The sequence below is a fragment of the Augochlora pura genome, chromosome 10 (genome assembly GCF_028453695.1).
Source record: "Augochlora pura isolate Apur16 chromosome 10, APUR_v2.2.1, whole genome shotgun sequence".
In the NCBI taxonomy this organism is placed as follows: Eukaryota; Metazoa; Arthropoda; class Insecta; order Hymenoptera; family Halictidae; genus Augochlora; species Augochlora pura.
The window spans coordinates 23914623-23927980 of record NC_135781.1 but is presented as its reverse complement, the minus strand read 5'-3'; the positions used below and the strand labels follow the sequence as shown (position 1 = coordinate 23927980).

At 38.6% G+C, this 13358-nt stretch overlaps 2 protein-coding genes across 2 annotated transcripts; one reads left to right on the top strand and one right to left on the bottom strand.

Moving 5' to 3' along the window:
- The first annotated feature begins 261 nt into the window (after nt 1-261).
- On the top strand, nt 262-1583 carry LOC144476151 (TIMELESS-interacting protein-like). Its single transcript, XM_078192781.1, has one exon. It carries the CDS (start codon nt 493-495, stop codon nt 1405-1407), a length of 915 nt encoding a protein of 304 aa, XP_078048907.1. The 5' UTR covers nt 262-492; the 3' UTR covers nt 1408-1583.
- Nucleotides 1489-2187, bottom strand: LOC144476152 (U6 snRNA-associated Sm-like protein LSm6). Its single transcript, XM_078192782.1, has 3 exons — nt 1997-2187; nt 1814-1904; nt 1489-1747 (listed from the first exon to the last, which is right to left on the bottom strand). Exons 2-3 carry the CDS (start codon nt 1902-1904, stop codon nt 1599-1601), a joined length of 240 nt encoding a protein of 79 aa, XP_078048908.1. The 5' UTR covers nt 1997-2187; the 3' UTR covers nt 1489-1598.
- Nucleotides 2188-13358: the final 11171 nt, after the last annotated feature.

The window sequence follows — 13358 nt, the reverse complement described above, 5'->3', positions numbered from 1 at the left end:
TCTATTTATTAAAATGCCAGGCACACCGATGAGGGAACAAAACGATACATTGGAGAAGCTTCAAACGACGGAACGGCAACCGAATACGAATTGCGAGCCCGTTCCCGTTGTGCGGGAAATCACACAAACCGATCATTTGAATAAAAAACTGTTGGTATCATTATTGGAACGCATGAACAAGTCAAACGGTGAGTTCGACAAGTTTCTGGAGAAAGAAATCTTCGATCGTAATTCTCAGGATGATAGCGAGTTTTAACTGAAACTCTAAGTACTATCTGTAAAACATAACCTAACATACCACTAACCGACAAGATTACCGTTACGTGCAATTATTGAGGCACGTTCATGAGGAGAAAACATAGTTCAAGAATTTCTCCTGTAGGGGTTTTTAAAATTTATTCAAGAGAACTAAAGCCGAGGAGTTTCGATTTCATAGTGAAAGAATTGCCTTTTTGTTTACACTGAAACCAGTTTCAGTACTACTTGTTGAATATGCCAAATTTGTCAAATACTTCCGACTACGACGACGAGGATGATATAGTAGCTGAATATGAAAGACATGATTTGGATGCAGAACAGAACACTGAAGAAAGAGATATAGGTTCTGATAATGAGGAGAACCAAGATCAGAACAATGTTCCCAGAAGAGTTGATCCTTCTTCCTCTAAAAAGCCGAGCGTGAGAAACCCTATACCAACATTAAATGCAGACCGTTTAAAAGGCCCTAAAGGATTGCAAACTATTGAGAAATACTTCGAAGGATTTAAATTTTATGGTAAAGGACATGAGAAATCTGATTTGGATAGAATTTTAAAAAGAATGGAACATTGGTCGCATAGATTATTTCCAAAATTAGAATTCGATACTTTTTTGGAGAGAGTCGAAAAACTGGGTACCAAAAGAGATCTTCAGGTGTTTATAAAAAAATATAGAATGGGTATGATTAATACAGATGATGTTGCATTGAATGTGGATGAAGGAGACGATGATAATGAGAAGGAAGAAGATGAGCCAATAGATGAGTTTGATTTATTAATTGCTGAACAGATAGAGAAACAGAAACAAGTTAATGTACAATCAGCTAACAAGTCTACAGCCGATGATCTGTTTGATAAATTAATGTCACAATCGAATAATAATTCACAGGCCTCTCAGCCTGTGAAGGAAAATACTACTCCTTCCCAGCTAAGCAATGAAGTGAAAGAACAAATAGAAAGGAATAGGCAACAAGCTCTTCAAAGAAGACAAGCGAGATTGAAAGCTTTGGAAGAAGACAAGAGGGAAAAGTTAGAAGGAAGTAGTGGTACAGAATTTACAAATATTTCAAACAATGCACAAATATTGAACGATACTCAGAATATGGAAGTTGAAGATTTACGGAAAGTAGAAAATGAAAAAGAGAGTTGAGAAAATCATTACGTTAAAATTGCTTTTTGAATAAGTTTTGTTAAACGAAAGTATTGGTCATTGCATTTAGATAAGGATAAGTACAGTAAATAAAAGATTTTATTATAAAAAATTATGTAGTTCTTCTTAAGCATTCGCGTATGTAGGTTGAATGAATAAAAACTTCATAAAAGTTATACATTTCTTTTTACTTAGGTTCTACGTTTTTGTGTACTTATATATAATACATTGTTACCACGAATAAAAGCATCGCCGTATTTATCTTTTAATTGTCCATTTACATATTCTTCTGTTTGTTCAAGTGCTATATTCATGTAACCATCGAGACAAGCTAAAACACCTGCAAAGTGAATTATTTAGTAGTAATTAGTGATGTAAGTGGTAAAATTTTAAACAAATATTTCACCTCTGTAATCTACGCCGCTATTTAATTTTACAACAACAGGGCGGCCATGAATTTGTTGAATAAATTGAGATAATGCTTCCTTGCGACTCATCTATAAATTAATATAAAGAAAACGTTATTTACAAATATTTTCAAGTAACAAGTATCTATATACGAGGTTAAAATATTTGAATTGTAGCTCACAGTTATGAAGTTAAGTAAAGCTTTCTTTTATCAATTCTTGTGTATTTCGATTATAAAGCTGCGAGTATTATCAGTAATATTTGATGTTTACAAATAATTATAAAAACAAATGAAACTCCGCTTGTAACTGTGCTCGTAACGATTGTCACGATGCTTTAGGCAACTCTATTCGGTATTGTGTACATACATGCGGCTAATGGTGACGCCTCTTTCGGAGAAAAAATGAAGTTCCCTTTGAAGTTTGTACAGTGCCAATTGGTGTAGTGGTAAAATGCTCAATCTAGTAGGCAAATTACCAATAGTCGATTTTGGCTAACATTTTGAGCATTTTGCCACTGCACCAACTGGCGCTGTATGGACTCCGATCGGAGCTTCACTTTTTTATCACGAGAGGCACCACTGTCACTAACATATACAGGGTGCAGGGTTGCTAAATGACATAAATTGTGGTAAAATAATGGCAAAGAACGATTAATCAAAAGCATAGAATAGTTCAGGAGGATTTTCTGCATCGATCTGATGCAGTTTCTTATGGAAAAAGCGGCAAGAATCAGCTGATCTCGATATTTGCAGTAATAAATATTTTTCTGCAGAATATACATATATTCAAGTCTCTTGATAAAAGAAAGTTAAAAATAATAGAATCTATAATATATGTTGAAAATTGGAACAAATACAGTGCTGGATAATCAAATATGTCAGAACGAAACTGAAAATTTATTCTGGAATACATTGTATAAACAATTTAATGTAACCCGTTAAAATACAATTATTTATTTGCGAGGTCACTGCGTTTCAATGGAATATTGGAGTTCATTAGTTGACCGTTCCATTTATGATCTAAATTTAACGTAGAAAACGCTCTCGTATTGCTATTGAAAACAATGAAGTTTCTAATAAAATAGTTAAATAATGTTTGTTAAATAGTCAAATAGTTAAATAATTAAAAATCGTTATGCAAAATCCTGTTTCGTAAAGTGAAGAAACGAGAACGGAATGCGACAAAAGTCTTACAACAAAGAAACATTTGTCTATGAGGAAGGGAATCGAATTAACAGATAAATCATATATGTTGAGTGAAATATGTATGTATATATATCTCGTGAAAAAGCTTTGACAACATTTTATTGTTAACCGCAGAAAAAGCCATATACACTTTCACACGAAATCGATCATAGTTTATAATAATATCGAAAATTTATAAGTGAATGTTGTACATAAATATAAAGACGACGATATTGCACGTTCTCGCGTGCCAAAACTGTACAAAAATTATGTCGAACATCTTTCGCAACGCTCGTTGAACAACTTATTACTCAGTGATTGTGGCATTTTTATATCCTTCGTCCCTCGTCGTTCTATTTTTTTTTCTTCTTCTTTCGTTCATTATCTCGTTCGCGTTCTCCTTGTTTTGCTTCAATTTTTCGTATCTCTTGCATCGGTAAAATGACATGCTACTTGCATTCTGGAGGTGCGTGGTACAAGTTCACAGAGCTTTTTTTTTCTTGACTTCACATGAGATGCGGTATTATTTAAAATCGATAATCAAATACACGGCCGGAGCGGGTGGAAGGAACGATTTTTTGGTGTTTTTTACGCTTCTATAAATCTATCTATTCTATGTACTTTTAGCCGCGACGGTCAAGTGCCATAAATATATACATATATATACATACGTATACAAAATACGTATGTATACATACATATATACATATAATTTATATATAATATATTTATTCATTTATTTATTTATTTAATCATTCATATAATTTATTTATTCATTTTTTTTGTATTTTACTCGATATCGTGAACGCAGCACGCACATTCGTTTCCTTCAATTTCTTACTTCCATTTTTCATATCGCGATTTATTATTGATTAACAACAGCGATTACATATTTAGACGTTGCGTGCTCCGATGTAAATTTCTATTTATTATTTAATGTTTATATATGTATTTATATATAATATACCTTTTCTCTAGAATTCCATTGCAGTGATGTCGTTAATGCGATTAATCGTTTCTTCTGTTATCTTTTTTTTTGTTATTTTTAGATCCATCCACGTGTTCTATTCATATTGCTCTACCCTTATCGTGAGAATCTCCGATATATCTGACCGACATCTTGTTTCTCCACCGTCATTTCATTTCATTAATTTTCTTCTTCATTATTACTATTATTATTGTTATTATTTTTATTTTTATTATTATTATTTTTATTATTAGTAGTAGTATTACTCCCTAAATCGATTCGTTCGACATTATCGACATGTCAATTTATGCATTTATCATGTTAATACTTATTAAATATTTTTTTAATTATTGTAGATCACAGACAACTTGTTCTTAATCCATAAAAACAATTCAATTATTATTTCCTTCCATAGGTTTCTTAATGTGTGTTTCGCTTGTATGCGTTTCGTGTACGTGCGCGCATGTTCGCTTCGTGAATACGTGTAACAAATCTGCATACATACGCTATGTATATGTGTTTCTTCCTAGTGACGTGTTTTCTTCTCCTCCCCATCTTTCTCCTTTTTTTTTGTTTGTACGTGAAGTGAACCGCAAACTGTAAAATGGCGGGAGATCGTGATAAATGAGATCCTGTCCTCATAAACGTTACGATGCTCTTATAGAAACATTATTATCGTCGGGCCAAGAATCAAATTGCGAACGCTGAACAAAATTACGAACAGCTCGAAAATTATTCCGAAACATTTTATATGCAACTCTGTAAATATAAATTCGACTTATAGATTCGTATTTTCCCATTTGTCTTTCCATCACTCTTCCATTTAAAACTCGATTTTAGACTACGTGAATGTTCGCACTCCGAATCATTATAACTACATAAATCAATTTCGTGTAACGCCTATCGCATATGTTTGATCGATATATCGGTGAATCAATGAGTCTGCACAAATATGTATATAGTACAAAGTATTCTCTGATCGAAGGATACAAATTGATGTTCAAGGTTTAGAAAGCTTTACGGTATATTTTCATAGTAATTGGATGCGTTCTTTGAGGTACGTAGAACACTTTTCGAACACTTGCGGAAAGCATATCACTTCTTTTAGTAGCTAATGGCAATACTGCAGATGTTTATGCATTTATATTCAGAAATTTTGTTCGATATAATATAATTGTATATAACATTATTATTGGAACAATAGTAAATTATATTTTGATAACGAATGATCGATTTTAATATATTCATTTCTCCACCTTTGTCAACGCCACTAGAACAATATCGTTTCGAAGAATGCATTTTTAGAACCGCATAATTATTTTAAGTGGACATGTATAAAATAATTCCTGGTTATCATCGTGAAGTGTCGAATTTGAAAATATAAAAAGCATTTAAAGAGAAAAATTTATATAAAGTCTTTCTTGTCCAACGTTATACTCGAAATAATAGAATTTGATACGTAAAAAAATATTCTGATTCTTCGTTTGTAAAAATTATACAATTCTTAATCGAACGAGCGTTATTTTGTATACGAGAAATTTATGATACTACAACTGTAACAACTTTAATTAACCACCTCTTCTAATTGCATTGCTAAGGAGCTTTCTAACGAAACACTTACGTCAACAATTAAAAGAAAGGAAACAATTACGAAAACAAAATGAACATAAATTGATAACTAGATTAATCTACGATAATTAAGAGCCACGAATTTCAATAAACAACAGACTCAGCTCTGCGTAAAAAACACTTGCTTCCTTAAACTATTAAATTGAGTCCCAAATGATTATCGCCGCAAACATTAAAAACGACGAATCAAAGATAAAAATGAAGAATCCTGTATTGATTTTAAATGGAATTTGGCAATCGTTTGCGACTCAATTGAATACTTTAGATGGCATTTTGCATAAACAGTATGATGCAGCCGTCTTCCAATCGTCTAATGAAACACCTTTGGTTGTTCGCGAAAAGAGTTCGCACGAGCAATTGTACCCCAAAATTTAAATATTGCACAAAAGCACCGGAAGCGAGTGTGCTAGGTAGGACTCGAGAGAGCCGCCAATTCCTTGAGCCATCAATTTTTCCCATCGATCTCAGGGGTGAAGGTTTGCCAGTTCTGCGCCACTCGTATCGATTCGCGCGCAGCAACCAGACCGCGAAAAACCGCTGTTACTTGTTTCATCAGCTGCGCAACTTGCACCTTGTTTCTTTACGTAACCGCGAGCTTCAGTTTTCGACTCGCAATCATTTCGACTCTCTCTCTCTCTCTCTTTCTCGCTCTATCTATCTATCTATCTCTATCTCTCCCTTCCTCTCCGTATGTGTGTTTCCTGGCTCTGTACCCAGAATTGTTTCGCGCGGCTGCCTACAACGTTCTTCGTTAAACAGAGGAAATAATGCAAAGCTGAAATAACGACTTCTCGTTTCCTCTTAATAACGACAAACCTGGCCCGAAGAGTCATCGCAAAAATTCTGCAGCTCGTGTGCAGCGCTGTGGGGCTGATTTGTGTTCGTCAAATCTTGCGGCAATTATTTCGTCCGCTCAAGCAAATTCATCGACATCGGCAAAGTCGGCGAGACGTTCAACAAATATTTCTCGCATCCGGGCGAAAGCGTTAAGTTTTTAAAGCTTCGACGGCTGGGTCGGTCCCTGGGTTCGAGCTCCACCCAAATTCCATATTTCTAGTAAACCATAATTAGCGGACGAGCACGCAAGTGTTACAGCAATAGCTTCGCAGAAGAGATTCGACCGCGTTGACAAGGTATACAAACTATGGCATTCGGTAAACGGATGTTAAAAGACGTGACGGTATCGTATCGCATTTTCCACGAACGTGAAAATTTGCAGTCGGCGTCAATTCCATGAAGTCCGAGAACTCGTGGAAGAAGATCTGTGGAACGTCGTGGTTTTAATAGAAAAATTAGCTATTTCATTAAACGCTAGAGCGCCGAAACACAAACCAGCCGGGCTGCCTTCTCGCGAATTTACTCAGCAGCGATCTTCAGTCTTCATCTTCAACATTCTTCCCTATAAAAACACGTGAACCGTGGCGGGGTAGTGGGGAGGTGGAATCGGCCGGCTCCGCAAGTGGAATTTTCGATTGAACGAGCACACGAGCACCCCCCACACCCTGAAGAACCCTCGATCGGAAACGTGTGTGTCGCGCGGCACGGTGAGAACGGGCGTGTGTGTCGGTGTCTGGTAGAATGTGCGTCGGCTCCTCTACGATGCTTGTAGAGGGAGCGTGGCGTGTCTCGAATGCGTCATGATCACACAGCAAGCAGATATTAACTTAGCGATACATGGTAATTGGTAACGGTATCCTTAAAGATTAGCGAGTTTACTCGTTTTAAGCTATCTAGTCCACGCGAGCGACGCGATCGTTCGGCGTCCGTCTCCTCGTCTTCCAGCGGACATGATACAGAGATCGTGGTCGCGATCGGTGATCTTCGTGCTCCTCGACGAGTGAACCAGAGTGATCGGCGCGCGATCGCCAATCGAAAGGACCGGTTTCTTCTCTTCCCCTTCGGTGTGTTTGCGTAGAGCTGCTAAAATCGGAATCGGCAGGAATATGCGGTCTCCTTGAGTTGCGACTTCGCGACGGGCGGTGCTGATTTCGTGGAAGTTTCTCGCGGAGGTGTGCGCGTTCTTCGGCGCGATCGAATCGATTCGGCGCTGAACGGACGAGAGGGTGAGACGGCGAGACCTGTTCCGTGTTCGGTCGCATTCAGCAGGAGGTGCCTCCGCGCCGTTTTAATGAGCACACGAATCGCGGCGCGGCGGAGAGAGCGCTTCGGCTCGCGGAACCCGCGGCGAGCAGCGCGCGTGTGTATCGACGCCGCGTAGCCGCGCGGAGGTACGGAGGGTCAGTTTCCGAAAAGCGTTCGCGACAGAGTTTTGCTCGAGAGAAACTATCGGATACAAGATACGAATACTACGATTTGGCTGACGGAGTTTGGCCGAAAGACAATTTCCTGTAAAGCCGTGGGTAAGAATCGGGCGGTCTCGCTCTCGCGGCCAGCCAATCTCTCGCGCGTCTCGGCGCCTACGATCGTGGACAAAGTGTTTCGTGGACGTAAGCTCGCGAGTTTCGTCTTATCCGGTCGTCGGGCGACCGCATGGAACACAAGAAGAATTTCGGTGATCAGAATCTCGCGGCGTCTCCGCGGCACCGCTTCGACGTTTCCCTCGCGAAACCAGATGCGAACACCGCGTAAAGTAAAGAAGCGTGTCCGAATCCGCGTGCTCTGTCGAGCCTGCGCTGCTTCGAATCGAGCGGCGAGCCTCTTCCTAACGAGAGATTCCTCTTCGATGTTTCGGAAGTGACTCCGTTCGGGAGGCGACGAGAATCTGGCATCGGAGTATCAACAGCGAATCTAAATACAATATTTCCTGTTTGGGTTGCCGCCAAACGAGCTGATCGTTCGACCTCGGTCGGGCACGATCGGTCGGGATGGACGAGAGCGAGTCCTCGACGGATTGAATCGATCGGCGGAACTCCTCCGGGGGTTCTCGCCGTTCAAAGACGGTCGTAGCACGGGCGGTTATCGAGTAGAAAAAAGTTTGTCACAAAATATCGTTTATCTCTATGGATGATAATTAGCGCGCGTACGGGGACAGTGATGCGACAGCGGTGCGGCGTTATTTCATCTTTTTTAAAACCCTAAACATTCGTTCGGATTACACTCTCTGGATCACTTCCTCGGGTTCCATTGTCCCTTTCAGCTTTCTATTTCTTTCTGCGATCGTCTCGGTCCTTGCTCGAGGAGAGAACGCCGTTCTGGACTTGGACGAAAATCGACGCCCGTGTTTTCCCTTCCCGCATGAAAACATGCCGTTGAGCATCGTGTTTCTACCTCTGGTTCAGTCCGTGAGAATTCCTGTAGCTACGTTAGTTCCTATAGTTTTCGCGTTACTAGTACTTGGTTGCTTGATCGCCCCCTCTCCCCTCCCCCCCCTCTTCCTCTAGCCCGGTTTTCTTCTCTCCCTCCGGGTTAGTTGCCGACAATGAGAGAATATTGGCTGTTCGCGGTCGGTAACTTTAATAGGCTTCGTAGGAAGCTCTTCCATTCTTTTTCTCTCTTCCGTACTCTCTCTCCCTCTCTCACAATCTCTCTCCCTCTCTCACAATCTCTCTCCCTCTCTCTCTCTTTCTCTCTCTCTCTCTCTCTCTCTCGATCGTTTCCGGTCCTTCTTGTTCTCTCGTCCCCGTGCTTGGGTCACTTTTAGTGCGGTTTCCACGAGATGTTGTTCAGACCTTGAAAGTGCCGCTTCAGACTGCTGCCGTCGGCCCAGGAGGAGTTGAGATACTCGTCGTCATCGGCTTGCTCAAGTTTCTGAAACAGGCGTATCGGTATCGGTCAATTTAGTCTGATCAGGTTTCAATTGTTACCAGCATTACGGTGTCCCGAATCAGCCTACGGCGATAATAAATCGTTTCGCAACTCGGTTGCCGACTGATTCGATGACGAAGGGCGACACGCGAGGGATGAGACGAAGGGGGTGCAGTGATCGGCAGATAGATACGAACAGAGAGAATTACTGGATCTAGGGGGAAGCTAGTAATACGTTGAATGAAGCGGGATGTCCTTCGCTTCCTTCGGGCGACTACGAGGAAATCAATGCGGACGATTGAACAGCTTCTCCCCGATATGACCTGCGCATTTATTAATAGCGCCTACTATCTTTAGTAAAATGGCTTGTCAACATTTTCCTGTTACTTCGAGAACGTTCAAATATGTATGAAAAATTTCAGCCTGCTGGGTGCGATCGTTTTCGGGAGATTAATTCTACCATTACCGTGGACTGTGTATACAAGGGCGGTCCACGCAACTTGTGCATCTCCTGCAACTTCAAAAGTATGCGTTGGGCAACAAATTCTTGAATAAAAAAATTACGTGGTTTAGCCTCTTTGGCACGACGCGTCATTATAGTGGCTTTCGCGAATGTTTCGTGCTTTATTCAATTGTATTATTAGTTATTATAGTAGACGATTAAAGTGAAAGTGTATATGTACGATACGCTAAGAAAAGAATATAGATTAGCTAATACTATTGAATATATTTATACCAAAAAATATATATTAAGAAAAATGGTAATTTAGTTACGAAAAATTTCATTCGCGCAAAATCCAACTGTGCCTAAGAGGTTAAAGAGGTATAGTATGTACTGCATTTATTTTGTTCATAGGTAGAGCCGTTTCGGAGATTCGAAGGTTAATTTTCGTTTCTTAAATGGGATGCTACATTTTTGATATCAGAATATGGAGAAATATAAAATTTTTAATAAAAAAAGTATTGACCTTTGTTAGCCCTAAATTTAATACCTAACGAAAAATTCACTTTGTCAAAATTCAAGATGTGCTATATACAGAGTGTCCAAGTTCTTCTCCGGCCAAGCATAGATCAACATAGTCAATCAGCGAAAATAAGAAAAAATGTCATACGAATAGAGGCTCAAAATGCTATATTAAAAAATTATAAGAAAAATACGAAATAACGACAGACTGATGTTCGTTCAAAGTAGAAACATGTTAGTGGCATTTCTTTTATCTACTTATCCTAGCTACATTTACTGAGTCATTCAATTTTTTATAGAGCTCAATGGCTGTGTTATCAAAAATGTCCAACTAGTCCATTGTTGTTTCGTATTTTTCTTATAACTTTTTAATAAAACATTTCCCAGCTTATGTCTATACGACATTTTCTTCTTATTTTCGCTGATAGAGTATGCTGATACCATTTGATCGAAAACCATAGGACACTCTATACGTTCAGCAGTAAGCTTCAAAAGGAAACCAACAATGAAATTTCGTTCGTTAGAAGTTACCTGGAACATTGTTTCGTCTCCGGTTATATTATACAGAAAATCTCGTTACGGTTGCTTTATCAATGTATGCATTGGGCTTCAACGTCAAGCGCTGACCAGTGTTAGACGTCTGCTCGCAATTCGAGAGCATTAGGTCGGGTTTACCTAACTGCTCCATTGCCTTCGTTTCGTTAGCTAGTTCGACCTTTTGTTCGCGTTCAAAGCTTTACTTCTTTAAAGAGGTGTATCTCTGCATACAATTCTTTCAATGTGATCGCAGGAACCATAATGAGCTTATGTTACCGCACATGGCTTCTTGGATCATGGCCAAAATTAATACTGCTCGGAAAGAATCCATTAATTAGAGCGTTAAGTTCAACACCGTATTTTATCGACGTATCTACTGTTTCAACGATTAGGCTACGAATTTTATCTAGTTACAATTGTAACGATTACACGCGGTTTAACTCATCAACTACCAATTTTTCTGTTTCATTTTTGATGGGAAAAGTCATGCACAAAAAGTTGTGTAACGATATAATTATATTAAGTTTACGTTTTGCTGTTAATATATTTTGTACTTTTTAACAAATTTCAAATGGGAACTGTGGCAAATTGCACGAATAAAAATTAATAAGAAACATTTATTATTATTGTATGAATTATTTCATATATTCTAAATTACGTATTTATGTATAGTATTTAATTATAATATAAAATCAAACGAAAAACATTATGCTTTAAATATGATAATTTTGTTCCGTTCAACTTACAGATGATTTCTAAATTCGATCACTTATTGAAAGGAAACAAATCACAAGGTACATACTGCCTGCTGCAAATAACATCGACTGATACGTACAAAATGACGTTAATCTATCAAACACTCCTGATACATACTTCCTGCCAAATGGTATATGTAAAATTCCAAATTCTCTAAATCGAGATCAAGGCAATTAATCTTTTAACACGTTCTTCGCCGACAATTAGACACTAAAATCCCCACATAATTAAAGCAATTTAATGAATTAGAATAAAACTAAAAACTTTGCATTTATCATAGGGGATGACATTAGAACTCTTTCGCATTCGAAAAATCATAGTCGAATTCATTTCGCTCGAATATATTGCAATAAAAATAAATCTTCAAAATTGGTCAGAAATTAATGTCGCCCAGATATGGGTGACGCGGCGACGAACGTGTTAAAACAGTAAACACATCGAAGAAACGTAGGGACATGTGTATTTCATTTTAGTTTAGCTGAAATCATTAAGACAAGAAACAAGATCTCTACTCGACTCGTGTTCACTGCAATCGATGAAGATAATTTTTATTTTGCACAAAGATCCGTCGTCTTCCAGCGAAGTTCTATTTCTCGCGACGCGTTTACAAGGTTTCAAGTTAATTCGGCGCTCGAGCTGCGACACGACACTGATTTCGTCGCTCTAAATGAAATGGATGTGACCGTCTCCGAAATAAAATCAATGGAAGAAACGGGAGCAAGCGGAGATCGGGACAGTAGCGGGGGATGTGAAACGATTACTAGATTCGTAGCGAAGGGGCAACATCGGATCCCTTAATGTTTATCAGGCGCATGCTCTACTTGTCGCTCGCATCGAAACCAATCCAACGCGAAGCGGCGGCGTATTATTGATCAAAGTGTACACGTTCCACGGTGTCGAAAATCATGAAAATTCTAGACAGCATCGATTATTTGTTCCGACATCGATGCCCGGGTCCCCCTGTCACGATGCTCCGCGCTCTTTCGGTATACCGTTTACGAATATCGAAATATATCTATCCTTCTGTCTATATGAATTTCTATTAACCCGAGACGTGGACTATAAGCTGGAGTATAAGTAAGTTGCCAGAAGGCCGCTCTAAAGCCCAACGGGGACAGCACTATTGATCGCGTAACACTAACGAGCAATTTCGAGTATTAAAAGCAGCATTTTAACGATCATGAATATTGGAAATTTCGATAGTCTGTTACATAATGGACCGTGGACTACGCCTGGACAGCGTCGAGCCATTTCAAACCTGAATTATCATGGTTTGTCGCGCATTGAATACGGTCTTGTCATTGGGGCGGTGCTCAATAGTTTCCCTGTCTTTCGGAAAAGGACGGGATCTCCTGCATTTTAAATAATTCGATTTATTGAATTATATATATTTAGCTCTATATATTTGTTGAAGATTATTCCATTTTGTTATTTTGGTTCCGTAATGTCGAAGTGGAGTGGATATATTGATATCAGCCTGTAATATCAATCTTCTGATAATAATTTCATTAATAGATAAAGTTATTATTGTAATTGTTATAACATCCGTGGTGAACAGTCCACTTTAGTATATCAGGAATATATTATATAATTACTATTCATACGTACAACAATGTATTTTTCTTACATAATTGCAGCGATGCTGGAATAATATCAGTTACCCTAGTATTAAATAAATAGATGTATATTTAACAAAACCAAGGCGACCTTTCCTTGCCTCAACTACCTACGTACAATAAATAAGCTAATAGAAAGAAGTATAATTGTTTCATAAGGAGCTTGATTTCCTCGAAAACGAC

Excerpts from the sequence above, each read along its gene's own strand:
- LOC144476151 (XM_078192781.1), top strand. The coding sequence starts at position 493 with ATGCCAAATTTGTCAAATACTTCCGACTACGACGACGAGGATGATATA.
- LOC144476152 (XM_078192782.1), bottom strand. The coding sequence starts at position 1,904 with ATGAGTCGCAAGGAAGCATTATCTCAATTTATTCAACAAATTCATGGC. Across the intron at positions 1,748-1,813 it reads TAGCGGCGTAGATTACAGAG|GTGTTTTAGCTTGTCTCGAT; the intron begins GTGAAATATTTG and ends TTCACTTTGCAG.